A 20,210-nucleotide genomic window follows, 5' to 3' on the forward strand; every position below is an offset into this window, starting at 1 on the left:
TCAGTTTCAATGTCTTATTTATTTGGAAGACATCCTATTTTTTTATCAGTATAAATTGATTGAGTATGAATACAAAGTAGTAAAAGATACCGGTTATATCATCATAGAGCGTTGCTTTTCTCCTTTCTATATAAGCATTTACTTATTTGGGCCTTTTTTTTATCTTACAATCGTTCCATTTTTTTTGTAACATTTACATATTAATTGCAACATTAAACAATCTCACGTCTTGCAAAAATCGAAACGCTACACTAAAGACTGAACCTTTTCGAATAATTACTACATTTTCCGGCAAAATGCACTTTAAAAAATACTTCCGGTCGCAACCTGTGTTTAGGTCGAGACTGCAACAAAAACAGTTTTAACAAAAATAAAATTTCCTAAAAAATACAAATATGTATAGGTACACCTAAAATCACATTTTTGCAAAGAAACAAGTTTGCTACATTGTAAAGTGATGTTTTTTGGTAAAAGTTTGACATCTGCTAAAATTTGTTGGGCAATACTAAACGTCGCGGTTCAAACAAAACAAATAATGCAACCAAGGTGGAAAATACTTTTTGCAAGCAATTCAAAGGTATATTTACTACATTTATAGAGTGACAAATAAATATAGAAATACCTATAAAGTTAGTAAGCCCTTGGTTTTTTACTTATTGCACGATTGTGATGTATTTGAAAAGAAAAAAATTATTAGCTCAATCATCTAATAATTAGCAATATTTACAAGTAATAACGTATACGTTTCTACATTATTTAAAAATTATTATCCTCAATATTATGTCAAACCGACGCGCTGTGGTCAGCCGGAAAAATTGATAATCAGCTCGTTATCTGTAACCACTAGAAACGTCTTCAATGTTCTCGAATAATATAAAATTACTTATATACAAAAACAATTGCTGTTACACACATATTTACACAGATTGTTGTGTAACCCTCATTAAGCCTAATGTACAATTTAAATTATTGTTGCTATATTAATATTATTATACATATTAATCTTGATAAAAACGACGTGTTTTCAATAGCACGGAAGGCTCGTTAACCGACCGCCGGAAAAATTAATAAAACCTAAATCTACGCCCATCACAGAAATTTGGTTTTCTTCTAAAGTTAAACCTTGCAATCGTCAAGGCCTATGGAATCTGAAAAATAAAACATTACATAATAAACATCACTGGTGCAGCAGATATCGATGTGTTCCAATTATTTCTAAAAAAAATGGTAAGATAAAACAGGAACACATCTAACCTGCATTAGTGTTAGCTGATGTAACAAAAAGGCTGCCTGATTAATGTATGTGAGTGATGATGCAAGAAGTTGAATTGTTTGCTAGTTATTTCAATAATAAAAGAAATCCAGTCAAAATTGTATAGCAAACTATACGCCCCTACCTACTGACCAATCAATGAAAACTGGATTAAAGATTAAAAAGTGTTTAAAAAAACTGTGTAAAAGTGTATGAATACTAAAATTGTCTATAAGCTGACGTGTATGACCTGACAAAGTTAGTAAAAACGAAACAATGATCCCGTTTTAAGTCGCAATAACAAAAGTGACGCTATATGGCGTTGAATCGAAAGAGGGTGGTTTTTTGACGACCCTTTGCCTCCAACCGTGCACTTTTGCAACTTGCATAAACCATAAAAGAAAACAAACAAAACAAAAAATGGCGAAGCGTTTGATATCAAGAAAATATCGTGAGACCGGCACAAAACATACGTGTGAATGCTACTTACATAAACCTTTGTTTGCCGGTATTACGTAGAGTGATTTAATTAAAAGTTAACCTACTACATAAAACATGTTTTGTTTAAAATTAGGCTTTAGCGGGGCCCTAGCCCTAACCACCACTCCCGGCCTATGGACAATTTTAGTGTTTACTTTGTAATATCTGAAAATAACAAATCACATCACACACACGACGTATACGTTTTGATTTTGTTTGATTTTAATAGCGTTGTTATCGGGAAATAAAGCTTCTCTCTTTAGATGTACGTGTAATATTTGAGACTTACCTAGTCAAATGGCGACTCTCTTGGTGCACGTCCATTTCCGAACTTTTGAATTCGTTCAGTTCTTTTCTTATGGCCGCCTTATCTTTCGGCGTTAACCTGTCAAAAACAATATTAGTTAACAACATGCAAATTGCAAAGCAATTCTGTCTAACCTAGTCCAAGGTTTGTCAGCCCTTCGATCGTAATCATGCGCTTGCGTGACCTCGATGTAATCATTAAACCGGATGATTTTCTTCTCTTTTAGTTCCTCGACCGTAGGCCGGAAACTGAGCTTCCGCAATAGAAACCGTTTTTTTTCTTCCTTTTGCTTCTTCTCTTCTGCGGGACTTTGTTCTAAAATGTACACGTCAGCACTAGTTGAAGAAAATAAAAGTGAAAAATAATACTTTTTAATATGTTGCGCTCCTCCAGTTCTTCCTGCGTAGGCCGCATGCTCAACCGTCTAATAAGTCGCGCCCCAATAGCTTCTTTTTCGCTTTGCCGCTCATTTTCCGATTGAACTGGTAGAATATTTCTAAAAATTTATTTAAAAGTCATAACCTCTCAGTCTCTAACAGAGAAGTAGCACCAGAAGTACAGACAACACTCACCTATTAATTAGTTCCTGTCGGTCGGGTCTTAAGGACAACTTGAGAGACAAACTTTCTTTTCTCGCAATTTTTAAGGCTAAACGCGTCTCCTCCGATAAACCACTTTCGTCTTCCCGGTACGGTATTGGACCATCGTTGGAATCCGAATCGGTATCGTCCTCCCTGACCATGACGTGTGGACGAGCGTTTTCCTTGTTTTCCGCCGTCGTTGGCAAACCCAGGATGAATTTTGGTTTTGAACTGAAAAGAAATAAGCACTCAAGTTATGATGTTTGATACTAAATAAAACAGTTTGACGTAACGTAACGCAAGAATAAGTTGGGTTCCATCTGAGCCATGAATTCTAGGATTCTTACGTATTACGTTACTGACAACCGTCACTCAGTTATGCTGTGTGGAAAGCTTAAACGGTGAACCAGCAAGTGTTTGTGTCAGGATTTATTTGCGTTAACATTCAGACAGTAAATCTAAAAACAACAAATTCACTAAAAAAGCCTTATCAAAAATTAATTTGATTTCTGTATGACAATGAACAAGTTTCTACAAAAACCTTCTACACCATTTACACATGTAGTTTAGAAAATATCACTTGGATTTCAAAAATACAGTGCGTTTTTTTTTAACGCGCAACATAGGATTTCACGTGTTAAATTTTTAAGCCCATGTTAGACCATGTTATTTTGGAACTACAAGTATAAAACTTGACGGGTGGCTGTTTCGTACCCTGAAGCTTAAGTAAGTTTACCAATTCGGCCTAAAAAGTGTTAAAAAGCTTGCAAAAAATCATCTTTTTTCGAAAAGGTTTTATCGTTTCATACTCCCTGTATGCATTGTTGTTCTTTGTTGTTTTTAATACTGGCACGGCAGGTAGCAGGTAAAATTTGGCGTAGAAAGTAAAACAGGGCGATCATTAACTTTATATCAAGAAAGTTAAGAACAAAAGAAGTATTTTTATAAGTGAATTGTTCAAAGTGACCTCCGTTTGAAGCCAAACAGTATTCCAAACAATCATAAAATGCCCTTTTGACGTTCAAAAAATGTCGGGTCGTGATGCAGTCAAAATATGTCACTTTATCTGCTACCTGCCCTGCCAGTATAAAAACAACAAGGAACAACAATGCATACAGGGAGTATGGAACGATAAAATCTTTTCGAAAAAAAATGATTTTTTTCCAGTTTTTAATCACTTTTTAGACCAATTTGGTAGACTTACTTAAGCTTCAGGGTACTAAAGACACACCAGTCAAGTTATAGACTTGCAGTTCCAAAATAAACTGGTCTAACATGGGCTTAAAAATTTAACACGTAAAATTCTATGTTGCGCGTTAAAAAAAACGCACTGTATAAGTTGGATTTCAGATTCTATAACTTGTATTTCATTATCCTAAATTTGGTTTTAGAAAACGTAAGTTGTATTTCAGATTCGTCACTTGTATTTCAGAAAGGGTCACTTGTATTTTAGAACGCGTTACTACAATTTCAGATTTTTTTGTGTTTCTATGTGGTTATTAGTTTATTGTTTTTTTTTAATATCACTTTAAGCAAAAAAACCAGCCCATCGAGAGTATTAATTTATATAAAATATACAGGGTGTCCCATAACTATATGACAATCTCTCAGGGGCATGCAGGGGAGGTCAAAATAATACGATTTGTTCATATAATTTTTTTTTTAAAGTCACTCTTAAGGGAAATATTGAGCCTCAAAGAACTGCCTTCCAATTAACGTTTTTGGCCGTAACTTTTGAAACACTTTGTATATTGTAATGATTATTGGGTTTTATGTTTTATCGAAAGAGAACTATTTGACATGAAAACCAGGTATCTCGTCTTCGAAAGGCAGGAATTAACTGGACCTAAGACACAATTTGCTTAAACTTTGACAGCTGTCATTATTTTCACCTGCAAACTCTATTAATGGATACTCTTGATATTTTTATCGAAAAATTGTACTCTTCCTTTATTTCGATAAAATGAACGGTTTTCGAGATAAATCGATTTTTCATTGAACTGCTTAAACCACAACGTTATTAAAAATATTCGTTAAACTATTTACTTTTTTTGCTCAACTTTAATTTTCCAAATTACAAATGACCACGTCTAAAATCCAACTGCTTTTTTCTATAATACAAGTGACTAATCTGAAATACAAATTGCAATTTCGAAAATCAAAGTTATTATTCTAAAATTGAAAGTACCTTTTCTGAAATACAAGTGATATTTTTTAAATCCATCTTATGGTTTCTAAAATTCAGCTGACGCTTTCTAAACTACATGTGTAAATGGTGTAGTTGAAAATTTTCTGACAAAAAACCGATGATACATGGTTTGCGTTGTTGCACGATTTACTTTAGACCATTAGTGTCTAAAAACTGACTGTCAACATAAAACGACAGTGTCACAATGAATGACAACAAAAACAAACACAGTAGTATATTTACCTAAACATAATCCTAGGCCTCGACAGCGGCCTTCTGCGTTTGAAAGAACAAAACAAACAAAAGTTAGAAAGTCACATGAACCATCTCGTTTAGTAAAATGGTGATTTAATATTATGTGGCCAACTTACTTAAAACTGGAGTTCAGTTCCTGTTGTCGGATACCCAACGGTCGGTTTTCTTGCGTTGGAGTGCCTTGAGGCGTACCTCCGCCGCTGTTTTTCTTCTTCAGCGCCGATTTGAGAGGCACAGCGTTCAATCTGGGTTCCTTGGCCGGGATCTCGTCGATCCTGCTTGTGTCGATCGCCGGATCAGGCTGGGGCATTCGGTACATGTACGAACTCTCCTCGTCACATTCGATTTCGTGGTTATCTTCTTCCTCATCATCTGTAAATTAGCCAAAAATATTACTTAAATGCTAGGAAAAGCTAAATTTGTAAACTAACCTTCGTAGTCGTAATAACCTTCGTAATCTGCGGGGTTGGGTAAAGGGCTCGGCGGTCTTCTAGGCTGCGGACTAGGCGAACTGAACATAGGAGGTGGAGGAATGGGGCCTATCTCTGAGACAGGTATGGGCGGTTCGGGCAATTCGCATAACATAAACGGCGGATGCCCTCCAGTTTGATGGGAGGCCAGCATTGAGGACGCATATTGCATACCGTGGGGCTGTTTTTCTTGAGCTGGCGGCGTCGATCCTGGTGGACCGATTTGAGGCCCTTCATTAACTACATAGACAAATTAGCTTGGTTGTATGATATAAATAATCCCAATTTGCTCACATTGTTCGCTATGGTAACATAACAGCCTTCTTGTGAGCTTTCCATGCCCCAACGAACTGGGTCTTTCAGGTTTTCGCGGATCGTCCCCGGAGTGGTTGGTGGGTTGTGAGAGGTGAAGAGGACCCTCTCCGTTGGGGGACATTGCACCGTTCTGAGCGTTGTTGCTTCCATCAGTCTTGTCTTTTTTGGGCTCTGCAACAATAATTAAACTAATTATTAGAACAATTTCTAAAGGTTATGATTTATCAGTTGCGATTGCGACAAACGTGCGATTTTTCGAAGTCTCGCTATTGTTAACACGCCCGTGTGTATGTCAGACAACTTGATTCATAAGCCATTGTCAATTAAATGATAAATTGAATGAATGAGGCGCTCTTAACTACTAAAAATAAACCACTTTAGTTAAGTGCCATTAACAGGCTTCGACGTCTACAGGACGTAACTCTCGGTTCTTGATTTTGCATCGTCAATTGGATTAAAACGCTTTCAAATTTGAAGGGTTCCCTTAAATCTTACCCCTTTTTCGCAAGGAAGATCCCTTCTTGTAACCCGGAGGTAAAAACATTGCAGGCGGTGTTATCGGTACCGCGGTGTCCCAATAAGGTACCACATCTGGATGGCTCTGATTAGGATCAGGCAATTCCAGTTTGGGTTGTTGTTTTTCGCAACGACGACGTCTTCGGCCACCAGGCGTGAAAGTTTTCACCAAAAAACCGACTCCGGCATTCATTGTTCATAAATTCGTTGTGGTTATAATAATAATGGATGACTAAATGGCAGTATAAGGTATGGCACAACCTGGATTACGAGTGAGCTATATTTAAATTGAACAACACCACTAGAAGCAGCGTTATTATTAGGAAACTCAGTTTATGGATCACTATAACGGAAATTAAACTCATATTTTCAACACACCGAAATTAACAGGAAGACTAGCTAATACTAACGAAATCACACGGTTCTATGTATGAATTGAAACATGTTATTGGGAAATTCCAAACGTTGTTGTGTAGGTAGTCTCCGGATTTGCGTTATAACCCACTGAAACTTTGAGAACGAAAATAAATTATCGGAATAGTATTGTTGTTCAAACATCGCGCTCCTATTTTTATTTATTTTCCGTTCACATTTCAAGGATGAATCAATGATTTTACGCCCCTTTTCGGTTGATCAAAAACACATCCTACTTCTAAGCCCTGACTCTTTTGTTACCATAAAGCTCCAGAGGCTTGTCGTTAAAATAGTTCCGGTAAACAAAGAAGCCCAACATTACAAACACACAGCCCACGTACAGCACCAGAGCAACAGCCAGAAAAATTGTTATAAACGTCGAAGGTGGATGGGTGCGTTTGCGAGCTACTACTTGTAAAAGTGCCATTATGTTTTGTTACTAACAAGCTAGACAAAAAAGTTACAACAGCCACTATACATGTGATATAAAACAGAAAAACACCACACCAACAGGTCCAAACCAAGAAACACTCCAGACTAAAGCGTTAACGGGGTTGTTTTTGGTTATATAAAAACAAATTTAAAGGGGTACAGGACGTTTGGAATTGTACGAAACCACACACACCCCCGCACACGAACAAAACCCCAAACCCTAAAACTTTTGTACTAAAAACAGTACAGCGCGTTGCCTAAAGCCCAACCCGGATCTGGATAAGTTTTGGCTCTGGAGGGCGTCGCCGAACCACGATCGTTACTACGTCCTGCTGCAGCATCCCGCGTGACGTCAGAAAGAGAAGTAATCACATTTGCGGAAATCATTTCAGTGAATACGTTAAAACTTCTTATTAGAATCAGCGTTCAAGGCAATCGAATAAAATGTTGGAGGCAAAAGAAAATTAAATGCAAAAATTAAGAGGGTTATTCGGCCAGCCACGAGCCACTAGGGAACGTGGGGAAAGCCATTTAAAAGATAATGAGAAATTAGAAGTCAATTTCATGCTGTAATTACTGTACTAACCACAACCCTTTGAAACTGTAGCTAAAGTAGAACGGAACTATCTAGGATTAAGGAAAACTCGTGGGACAACTATTATGATGAATAATTTCAAGAAACCCAAGCTTTCATGTTTATATGTAATTGGATTATGAAGGATAGTACAAATTGGTAGAAGGCAAATATACACCATACATTGTGTGTCCTTTTTTCTGCGTTCCCCATTTCCCTCTCTAACTCCACGGTCGATATGTTTTCCTGGAATACGTGTTATTGTAGTGGCAGTAATATGCAAAGCTTAAGGATTTTTCAAGAATAACGAGAAGTTTAAATGTGCTTCTAGGGTTTCCATACAAATCAATACATTTTATGTCACATAAAAAGTATCATTGTATACGATTCAGACCATATTGATCTCTGTTGAAAGCGATAACGTTTTCAGGTCGGTATTGACAGGGTCTTTAAATATACATACAAGAAAAGACATGAAATAAATATAGAACCTTCAAATGCACGTGCCTGCTTTATGCCAGTAATATACGACTGAGCAGAATGTGAATGCAGTATGAGTTCCCTAAATTCTAGCTTTATAGGTGACCTACATGTTTTGTGGAAATACAGACCGGATATACCTAACCTATAGACACACTATTTGAACTTGCCAACTTACATTCTAACCATTGAGTTATCGATAGAGCTATTTTGGAATTTCGTGCGTGCCCAGTATATAAAATTAAATTGCTCTCCATAATGGCAAGTGCTGGCGTGTATAACTGTATACACGTGAACAATATTCTAATTCATCACATATTTATGATGGTCGTATTTTAATCGACCTAGTTTACTACCCTAGGCCCTGTGGGGAAATTTGGCTGAACTTATGGATTGCCGCTGAAGGTGAAAAGCATTTCATACATCAGTTAATTGATAATTATTGGAAAAATGCTAATAACGTGAGCGTGTTTACCAATTGAAAAAAATTACTAGAAAAAGTAGATATTTACGTAATAACAATTCGTATTATGCGAGTTTTGTAAGCGATCACTATACAATATGTGGTGGAGATTCGAAAGTGTACAGGTGCAAAGCGAGCAAAAATATTGATTTAAAAGTTTAATGCAAAGAATAGAAAACGAAACCAATGCAAGCATGTCCTTTTCTGTAATTAGCAATTAAGTGCGATACTGGATGGCGGAAAGCACCTCAAACAGCTCTATTAGACTTAGAAAACAAAATATTTGCCAACTTCAATATTACAAGTGTATGTCGTTGGCAAACGCTTGGCTCCTCAAATATTTAATTGATAAACTAATAAACGTTATAATGTGGGTCACCAGCTTAAATATCTATAACAATATTTGTTGTTATCTAAGTAGACTAAACCTACAGTTAGTTTTAAGAAAGGAATGTGTCAGTGGTTAGGAAAGTTTTAAATTTGGTATAGCCAGTGAGACAAACGTTGTCAAAGTTTGAACTGTCAGAAACACAGTTTCAAAAGACAGTCAGGGACAAAATCGACTGTAAAACTCACTTGGAGTGAGAAAATGACTGTTCTAAGAACATTTTTGGAATACTAATTAAATTTCCTATCCAACAACCTTGAAAAACACTACAAAATTTGATACAGTCAGGAAGAAAAGCGTCGTCAAAATTTCAATTGCCAGAAACACAATTTGAAAAGACAAAATCGCTTGGTAAACCCACTTGGAGTGAGAAAATGACTGTTTTAAGCACATTTTTGGAATACTAATTAAAATTCTTATCGAATATCCTGAAAAAACACTACAAAATTTGGTACAGTCAGTGAGAAAAGCGTTGTCCAAGTTTGAACTGTCAGAAACACAGTTTCAAAAGACAGTCAGGGACAAAATCGACTGTAAAACTCACTTGGAGTGAGAAAATGACTGTTCTAAGAACATTTTTGGAATACTAATTAAATTTCCTATCCAACAACCTTGAAAAACACTACAAAATTTGATACAGTCAGGAAGAAAAGCGTCGTCAAAATTTCAACTGCCAGAAACACAATTTGAAAAGACAAAATCGCTTGGTAAACCCACTTGGAGTGAGAAAATGACTGTTTTAAGCACATTTTTGGAATACTAGTTAAAATTCTTATCGAATATCCTGAAAAAACACTACAAAATTTGGTACAGTCAGTGAGAAAAGCGTTGTCCAAGTTTGAACTGTCAGAAACACCGTTTCAAAAGACAGTCAGGGACAAAATCGACTGTAAAACTCACTTGGAGTGAGAAAATGACAGTTCTAAGAACATTTTTGGAATACTAATAAAATTTCCTATCGAACAACCTACCTAACAAGTGAACTTTTCTATGTAGAATCAGAAATGTGCATCACTTTGATAATTAATGTACTACTAATTGAAGAACTTTTTTTAAGTGATTTGAAGAGTTTTACTAAAAACAATTTTAACTTTTTTGAAATCGGATTTGATCCGATACTTTTCTTCCGGGTCAATAAATCATACTTTTAAACAGTAACATCGTTAATATTCAGTGGTGAAAAGCACGGCTTTGACCGTCAAACAGAAAATCAATACGGTACAGAACAAATCCAATAAAAGGGTTCAAGTTGAATGAGCAGAGCGAAAACAGGAAAAAATATGAATAAACTAATAACGTAACTAACTATACTGGCGTTACTGATGTATGTCGGTAAATGAATAGGATAACAGGAAAAGAACCTGAAGTTGACAAGGTTGTTCCATTCATTGATGAATGTTTATGTTTGTGAATAGGGAATATTGCAGAACGTTGTTTCAATAGGAAAGTATTTTCTGATGTATTTGCAGTGACCCTGTGGACCTAACATCAAAGTTCTATTACTTGAGAGATTATGTTTGAACACATTTTTGGTTTAGTGTCGTAACTAGTACAACAGAGACCGTGAAACTTTACCACACAATTTTCCCGATTCCCAAGGGGAAAATCAATTAAATGACACCACCTGCTGCTGTTTGTAAAATAAAAAACCTACCCTTAAAGCAAGTACACCCCATAATGTATCCCATCATTGATGCTAGACGGGAAGCCCCGTCTTGCGATTAAATTGAGCGAGCCCCCCGGAAACTCCCGTGCCGCCATTCGCCCCCTCGAGGGGCACCCGATTCGGCTTTTGCACATATAAAAACACCCACGATCGCGGCGCTTGGTTCTCCTCGGTGATACGTTCACTTACTGCAATCGCAGGAACCCAACCTTGACTCGCACGACCGTGGATCGGTAACAACAACAGTTTAAATGGGGGGACCGTCGGCCCCAGGACTACGCAAAACTATGTCACTAGTTTGTACGGGGAGCCACCGCAGGAGTCTAACGGGCTCTGTGTTGTGCCCGGCAGGATCGAATCGGTTGGCGCGCTCTAGCGGCAAGAGCCGGTACCAAAGCTGAACGCGGGGAGGCTCAAACATGTGGAAGTGCATTAGTTAGAGTGGGGTCGAGGTTGTCCGTTTTCGGGTTTGTTCGAATTTGAGGCGACGTTGCCGACACCCCCACAAAAACACATCAGTGTTATTTATTATGATTCAATGACCTATTGATCTTGGCCATTGTGACTGCTGGGAAGAAATGAGGTGTAACTGGAAGGTTACAAGTGGGTATAAAAGCTAAAGATTTGATGTTTTAAAAGCTCTCCAGCACCATCATACTGGAAATCAAATTTTCTATTAAAAACGAAACTGCTCCACAATAGCTTTGGGACTAAAGTAAACTTAATCAAAAAATCATAACAAAGAGAATTGATGGAAAAAGCTTTATCATTGAACCGATAAATAGCTTTCTTCGTCTTTTGTGATAATCTATAGCAAATCCTTGTCTTGCAAAAAGTAATTGCAGAAAAAAATGTGGTTAAACCTTGCAAATTTTACAGAGGGTAGTCGATTAGTTAATGTACGTATTTTCCAAACTTATTCATACAATTTATATACTCGAGCCTTATTATATACACCAAAAAACCTTAACTATTAGTTAATCTTTTTAAATTTTTACTGAATCTAATTGTTAATCAACAATTACGGAAATTCACAAGCTTGAAATATCCTAATAAATTAGTTATGCAAATTTTCAACAACAGAGCAACGGCAACGACGCCATGGTTTTTGTTTTTACTAACATAACTGGAGAGTCCCGAAAGAAAGTAAAATCAATAGGTTTCTGGCATGGACAAAAACGGCCTTTCTTTCGCTATTAATGCCCCGATGGTTCAAAAAAGAAACGTGACATCAGGACAAAGAGGAACGCTCCGATGCGTTTTCGAGGGTTTTATGAAAAGATTATGCACGTAACGGCAATAATGCTTTGCTCCCGTATCCATTTTTCCTTGCTGATGCTTTCTAGTCATAAAACGATGTACTTAACGAGGCAAGCTTTAATTACCTCTTCAACTAAGACGTTCTGATGGTTAATGTATAATAAATTTTGTTTAGTAGAATTTGAATAAACGTCACAATTAAGTAAATGTTGCTTGGAAGATTGATAGTCAGAAAGGAGTAAAATCACTCTGATAATGTAAGTATACTAACAAAGCCCTGTTAACACGTACTTTTTACAAACGTGCATTTTCACTATTTCCTGATATAGCTCCGCTTATTTTTTTAAAGTTTTTGTACCGTGAAGTAAGTTGGTGAACCGTGAACGTTACAAATACCCAAAGATTTGGAAGCGTGCACTAACAAAATGATCCAAAAAAAAGCCATTTCGACCGGAATATCACTCACCAGATGGCGGACTGCCAGAATGATTATCGCGGGCGGCAGCAAAATGCGAATTCTGCATCAGCTGTTGTTGCAGGAGTTGATGATGATTCAGGGACGGCATCAAGGGCGACGCCCCGGCCGGATAGGGCGGCGGTAGCACCGGATGTTGGGGGGCGGCTTGCTGAGGCGACAGCATACTGGGCGGTAAACTGGTCGGCTGCTGATTGACGCACTGCGTGTCACCGTGCTGTGACGTGATTCCATGGTGCGGAGGGTAAAACGGGGATGGAATTGAGTCATCTACAAATTAAACCAACTTTAGTCTCTATCTATACAGGGTGGTCCAGTTTTAAATGTCAATAATTCACCAATCGATAGCCCATCAAAAAATAAGTTGACATGCATTATGTCATTTTCCTGAAGAACGCTTCCTAAGGAAGACACAAACCTCCAATGTTATAGGTATATTAGCTTGTCTCAAAATTGACAAAAATGTCTAATTGGGTTATTGTGTTTTTTACTTTAAAATGGTTCAAAAGGATTCAAATCAGGTCATCTGTGGGGTTTACGAGTTAATTTTTGACACTGAATATTAGTCAATAGTAAAAAAACAGGATTTTTGGACTAATGTTTACTGGCGTTCAATTTTTCAGTTTTCACAGTTTTCAAGTCAATTCTCAAGGCTAAAGTCTTTCAATTTGTCTGAAAACTGTGAAAACTTACAAAGACAATTTTTAAGCCTCTCAAGTCAATTTTCACCGTTTCAAAGTAAACTTACTGGTTTCTAAGTCAATTTTCAAAACTAAAGTCTTTCAATTTGTCTGAAAACTATGAAACCTATCTACAAAGACGTTTTTTAAGCTTCTTAAGTGAATTTTCACTGTTTTCAAGAAAACTTTTAAGTTGGGTTGGGTTTGTTTTAAACGTAATAACTCAATTATCTCGTAAACAAAGTTTCAAATCAGAATTTTATAAGAGACACTTATTTTGTCAAATTGAACAAGTAAAAAAATATTTTTGAAAAATATACAGTGACGTAGAGAATAAAGCAGAAAAATGGAAACCATCTTTCTGTATTTACATCACTGGACAGTTTCGACAAACGTCGTTAACATCACATAATGAGTATTAATTAGCACATATATTTGTTCTAAATTTGATTAAAATATTGCTCCAGCGGTCTGACAGTTATGACATTTTTTAAACTAAACTTTTATGGACTGTATTTTTTCCTTGGGAAGCATTTTTCAGGAAAATGACATAATGTATGTTAACTTATTTTTTGATGGGCTATCGAATGGTGAATTATTGACATTTAAAACTGGACCACCCTGTAGTAACAGTACCCAAACAATCAAGACTTTGTTCAAACTTTGTGTAGAAGTCTAAACTAACCTTGACCGTTCTCATAGCAACCAGCAAATCACGAGAATAGTAGTTTTATGAAAAACTCATGAAAGATTAAACCATTACACAACCAGTCTCATCCTATAATCAAATATAAATTACCATGAAGGAATTTTAATTTCAAAATAATATACAGGACCACTTATTTGTTGTAAGATTATGTAATTTGATTTCAGCTGGTCACGTTTCGTTACTTGACGACCCAGACAAATCGCAAAAAAAAGTAAAAACGAAAGTGTTGACACGTTCAGACGAAAATTTGAAAACTACTATAAAACAGCCTGCGGAAATCAACTGAAACTGGTTTGGTAGTTTTCCTAAGTGCTCATTTTGCGTCACTTCCTCATTATACAATTTGAGTGTTTTCAGTTTTCCTAGCAACAACCTGATTGACATTTAACTACTGGAAAATCGGTCGATTTCCTCTTTTTCGATTAATGTTACTAACTGAACGTGAATACAGCAATTTTGTTCAAGAGGAAAAATAATCAGCAACTGTCCAAATTGATTTGAACAACAGTAAATCTATTAAAACTAATAACATTTTTTTTTCCAGTTTCTTTATTGAACAAAAACCACTTAAAAATATTAAATTTTCTTATGGGAAAAATTCAAGTAAGCAAACGTGAAAGAGTGTTATTATAATGCTCCACTTGACTAGCCACTTAAAATTCCCAATTTTTATTCAATGTTGCCGGATTTCATCTTTCCAACTTCCTCACAACAAAACGAAAATTAAAGGAGAAAGCCTCCCAAACAACTCTAAGAAACGCCAGGTAATTACAAAGCTATATTAGGTAGACGCTTCGCTGATTTCCTAACAAATAGCGTAAAATTCTGCGTGAAAGCGTGATATATTCAGAAATATTAATAAACGCTCGCTAATTAAATAATTTAGAATCGACCAACTAGAGAGCTTCGTAATTTATAGCAATCGGAATTTAATTCTGCCAGTATGAGAGCGGAAATGTGTTTATCTACGCTTTCTTCGCAGTTGTCTTCTGCATTATTCATGTTAGAACTGAACAACCCCTAGAGAGGGCGCTTTTAAAGGAAATCGATGGCAAACTACCCCCTCTGTCTGTATAATCTTTAGTTGGGAGCTAAACGTGAAGGGTTCTACAAACTAAAGAGTAACTCACCTGGCTCGGATTTGAGAGACAAAGGGCTTTCTGGCAGTAGAATTCCTTTTGATACTAATTCTTCTCTATTGGCTCGGACTGATATTTTTCTTTCTAAAGCTAAAACAGAAGTTGTATTTAATACATTTTCCAAGGAGTAAGAACAACAGTGTTGTTTTGAGTCAATTCCTCGAAAACATTTATTGTTTCTGATTGCATCATTTCATTGATTACAATTAGAGGACTAACCAGTTGCATATACATTAATGCGCAATGCCAGTCCAATTAATTCAACCACTGAACCACAGTTAAATTAAAAATGATTAATTGGACCATAAAACAGTCATAAAAATGTGACTAACACAATTTGACTGTGATTTCTTGTTCAATAAACAATGCTGAGTGTTTCTATAAATAATAAATTGGGTCGATGCATTTATTCAGCGAAGTAACCTTAACCTTGGCATAATTTTACTTATTTTCCTGGCTCTGTTTTTCGTTAATTTCTCGAATGTGAATCAAATTCGACGCAGTTTAAAAATAGAAATTTATTCTCTGATATGAAATTCCCCGAAAAGGCTTCAAACTGAAATAGTTGTGATCGAATCTGTAACTGACATTCATTGGCACAAGCCATTAAAAAGGAATGTATTTTAAAGTTTAAATTGCAAAAGGTCAGAAGTTTATACAAAGCCTCCAGCGCTAATTGCACTGTTAATTAGGATGTTTAATCAAAAGGACAAAAAACAATAAACCTACTTCTAGACACAGCCTCAAGTTTATCCGATTTCCGTTTTCGTTTCCATTTCCAGGGCCTCAGTAATTTGCCTAACGAAAACTTTCCTTTTCGTTCGGAGGGCGGCGTCCTAGCCCCACTTCCGAGGCTATTCGTCCTGAGGGCGGATCCATTTTGTTTCTTGGCTAAAAATAAAAACAAATAATTTCAAACTATGCACAAAAAAAAAGAAAATTAGAGCAAAGTGAAACAGCCCAAAGCGAGAGAGGTCAAATCCGATTCCAATTTTCGGGTATCAATTTTGCATTTTAAGCCTGCCAGAAATAACTACGTGTATCCAGCCAATATGATCCCGAAAACTCGGTAGGGAAACCCTTCCCGGAATAATTGGATGTGGGGTTGCCTTGACTACCAGACTATGCATTCGGCCACTTTCGAAGAACCCTCAGGCGATAACATCAGCACATTTTCCACTGTAATTTTTAAGGCTTAACAGTGTTGACACTGTTGTAGATATTCTCAATAAGTTAAATAGTAAGACTTAAACAGTTCATTGTTTTTCTTCAATTTTTGTTTTTTGTTTTGACTTTTTCCGCCAATTTGACATATTTATGTTCTGTCGAAGTCACGTGATACGCGCACAAGTCCGCTATTTTGACCGTTTTTTCAATAGAAAGCTTATTTCATTGGCTATACATTGACATATAAAAGTTTATACAAAATGTGGCAAAGAAGCTAGTTATTGACGATTGAACGAAAGAATGCACGAAAAAATTGGTCAATTTTGACGCACTCTAGTGGCCAAACTGTCTAACCTATCCATTCAAATTGGGAGACTGTTAGAAAGCTCATTTCATTGGCTATCCATTGACGTATAAAACACTACTAAAAATGGTGCAAATAAACGAGTTATTCAAGATTGAACAAAAGTAAGCACGGAAAAAGTCATAAAAAAATAGTTCACTTTGACGTTCTCTAGCGGCGAAACCGTCTAACCTATCAATCCATGTTAAAAACTTTTTAGAAAGGTTATTCCATTAGCTCTCCATTGACGTATAAAACTCTAGCAAAAATAGTGCAATTAAACGAGTTTTTGAATATTAAACAAAAGGATACACCAAAAAAGTTGACGCCCTCTAGTGGCCAAACGGTATCACTAACCAACCGACTTTTGTACGTCAATGGAAAGCTCATTTCGTTGGATATCCATCGACATTTAAAAGTAAATACAAGGTGTTTCAAATACGAGTGTTATTTACGGTTTACAGACAGGGTGCCCAAGAAACACTTTTTGACTGGTTAGGGCTTATTTGACCCTGGAAAATTAAGAAAACACGGTTACATGAGCTACTAGGTATACTACGATGTAAAGCATAGAAATTTCTTGAAAAACTGATTTTGCAAATGACAATTTTCGTAAGGGTCTAAGTTGCCTGAAAAGCCACCACTATTCCAATGAGTTTTGCGTTATGTTGGCCACTTAGTGCAAGCAAAAATCGACTTTAATGATTTTTTTTCTACAGTTTTGCTGCGGATCTAAATTTGACACTCACTGTGCTAGGTTTGTGCCAAATATCAGAGCCGTACATGACCGATTAAAAAAAAATCCCTCAAAGAAGTTAGAGTGGTTACAGTCAAGAAAAACGTTTAGTTAGCTTTGAAGCCCTCTGGCGGCCAAACGAAGCACCCTATTAATACAAACGGCCATATTTTTGGAAAGCCCGTTATATTTTCTATCCATCGACATAAAAAAGTCTATACAAAGTGTTGCAAATAAACGAGTTGTTTGATAATAAAGACAGTTTTGATTGAATTTGACAGCTACTACTTTAACCTTCAATAACTCGATTATTTTGACAGTTACAGGGTGGTTCAATGGATCAATTTAAAGCATACATTTTTCAAATAAGTGACCTAATACAAACTTACCTTAATTTTGAACAGACAATCAGAGAACGTGCTTTTTTAGGACTGTTGTCTTGAGCTCTTTTTTTGACCATCCTGTATGATATATTTTATCGATTTCATCACCCACTCTTAGAACAAACCTTGTATAAGACGACAAAACACAAAAACCAAGAAAAACACGTTTCCTGATATGCATAAGGTAAAATTATTGTTTTGGAGACTGAAAATATTAAATTTCACATAAAACGGTAAGCCGGTAACCGAGCTTAAAACTTAACCAATTTTTCTGTAAACTTTGAGAATCTAAGCAACAGTTTTCAAACTTCTGGTCATTTTAAAGGACCAGAATCCACTAGTGCCATTTTGATTTTTCTGACCTGCAAAAACCCTTTTTGAGAACCTCTTGTAATACGTTCAAGACTCAGAAGACAGTTTGAAAGACACTGGTGACTTTTTGGTGCGACTCAGATCAGAAGACAGTTTTTTGAAAAAGTATTATTCTGTCTATCCAAAAATCTTTGCTAATAATAAAGAAAATACGAGGAAGGTTCCAAATTGTCATATTTTCAAATTCTGCTCAAAAATGGGGCAGCAAATCGCATCTTTACTAGTTTTGGAGATACCTCGTTAAAACCATCGAATTTCAGACATATGTACGGTGGAAAAAAGGCTTTAAATTTAATGTATTAAAATACACAAAAATTATAATATTGTTAGCAACAACTATAGTTAATAGCGAGGTTAATAGGAAAATGGAAGGAAGTTCATGATCATATAAACTTAAACCCACATGGGACAAAATCAAAATAACTTGGCACGTGGAGGTCAGGCCGAACCACGAAGAACCTGCTCGAGGATGCGCCCATGAAAGGAATTTGTGACGTCACGTGGTTGAAGCGTGACCGTCGTGACCGTCTGTAGTAAAACCAGAACCAGAATTCTTGGAGGGTTTTGTTTAAGCCGAAGATAAACTTGTCGGTCGGATATTTCTGGTCGTTTTATTACCGCGGTGAAACTGAAACCTCTGAAGATGTTGGCGTATGAAGAAAAAGCGCGAGCAATAAACAATGTGAAACTAAACAGTTTGACGAGCCGTGAAATGTCAGTAATTTAAATTGGCGTGTAATTCACGCTACTTATTGGGTACTCTCGAGCCAAATACGAATGGTGCATTTTGCCGAAGTATCTTATTTATGCAATAAATGGCTGCGTTATTATCCACATTGGGTTCAACGAACCGGCCCCTGAATATTTTATTGCGTTATTACGCAAGACGCATTTGAAATGTTTTTCTGCGATATAATTTATATTAATCTCAGTTTTTTTCCTGATTGAATTTTCAGTTATGCGGAAACAAACGCGCAGTAAATAACGTTATTGATTACATTCCAACTGTCTGAATAAAAATCTGTCGCGTAACAGATGCTCTAGGTTTTCCGCTAAAACTAGAAAAACGCTGTAATTGGTCTATTTCTTTACGCACGCTGAAGATTGTCTGTGATTGGTCTATTTCATATTGCACACTTGCGGAAAAAGAAGGAATAAACCAATAAGGAATGAACCAATATCCCTGTAGGAGTAGAAAAAGATATTTTTACGAGAAGGCCTGTTAAAACAAGCGTTCTGACTTTAGACTTACACGTAAGTTTGAAATGTCTTTTACTACGTCACAAGGGACCGTGCCTGGCTCATCTTACCATTCTTTTTAAGCTTTTTACAAAATGACGAGCGATGTAATATTAAAACGTTAAAATAACTGTGAACGTAGTTGATGCACTGATCCAATTTCGTTTTTTGACATTTTCCAGGTACTCATCAAACATTGACCTGTTTCCAAAATAAGTTTCTACGCAGCTCAGCACGTGTTTGAGAACTATTTGCGAAAAACCACACCACAAATAGTATCAGCAGTGATAAACATTTGGCGCCATCAAAACCTAAACAATCTTGTCTACAACAAAGTTGATGAAATATGCTCGGAAATATGTGGAAGTAGAATGTTTCAACGTTTCCTGTTACTATCATTAAAGTGTTTTGTATGATAAAAATCCTACAAGACAGAAAAGAGTCTGCAAATCAAGATACTTGATAACACAGTTCTTAAATACTTAGTGTTCACAAGATAAAACACACCAAGTTTGTTGAGATGTCCAGAAGATGCATAAAAAGAAATTGTACTCTTAGATTTATACACATAAAGGATTTGCCTCAACTGCAAACAATATAAAATTAAAAGACAGGATGACACATGGAAGTTGGTTCGTTTCTCATCAAGTCAACATGATTTGTTAGTCTAGCAAATTAGCCGCCAAAATTAGATAGGATGTTTGGCCTGGATGGGCTAAAATTAAATTGTAAAGCTGGCAGAAAGGCGACACCTTCACCTGAGATATTAAAAACAACAAACTTTGTTAAATACTACAAAATACAACAATCATAAGCTCTGAAACGGTATTAGATACACTAGATACTAAAATTGGCACAAGAATGCTATATAAAACTGGATTTTTGGCGGGCATATTGGTAGCAAACTTGCAAAAAAAGATATTTAA

The 20,210-nt window shown here is 36.2% G+C and overlaps 1 protein-coding gene across 12 annotated transcripts in view; it reads right to left on the minus strand.

Annotated features, from left to right (window-relative positions):
• Nucleotides 1–20,210, minus strand: part of LOC145728396 (phosphatase and actin regulator 4) — a 30,991-nt gene continuing 10,781 nt past the window's right edge. For 10 of the 12 annotated variants that reach the window (XM_081978605.1, XM_081978604.1, XM_081978602.1 and 7 more), the window contains 13 exons: nt 15,774–15,935; nt 15,036–15,134; nt 12,508–12,786; nt 5,828–6,019; nt 5,495–5,773; nt 5,180–5,435; nt 5,052–5,084; nt 2,612–2,851; nt 2,408–2,535; nt 2,174–2,354; nt 2,022–2,117; nt 1,743–1,897; nt 1–1,148 (listed from right to left, as the gene is read on the minus strand). In XM_081978605.1, coding sequence (XP_081834731.1) covers nt 1,789–1,897; nt 2,022–2,117; nt 2,174–2,354; nt 2,408–2,535; nt 2,612–2,851; nt 5,052–5,084; nt 5,180–5,435; nt 5,495–5,773; nt 5,828–6,019; nt 12,508–12,786; nt 15,036–15,134; nt 15,774–15,935 — 2,054 coding nt within the window. In that variant the 3' untranslated portion in view covers nt 1–1,148; nt 1,743–1,788. The remainder of the gene's footprint in view (nt 1,149–1,742; nt 1,898–2,021; nt 2,118–2,173; nt 2,355–2,407; nt 2,536–2,611; nt 2,852–5,051; nt 5,085–5,179; nt 5,436–5,494; nt 5,774–5,827; nt 6,020–12,507; nt 12,787–15,035; nt 15,135–15,773; nt 15,936–20,210) is intronic. The other 2 variants (XM_081978601.1, XM_081978606.1) reach the window with 2 other exon arrangements.

The sequence above is a fragment of the Ips typographus genome, linkage group LG4 (genome assembly GCF_016097725.1).
Source record: "Ips typographus isolate SLU linkage group LG4, UJ_Ityp_2.0, whole genome shotgun sequence".
Lineage (NCBI taxonomy): Eukaryota > Metazoa > Arthropoda > Insecta > Coleoptera > Curculionidae > Ips > Ips typographus.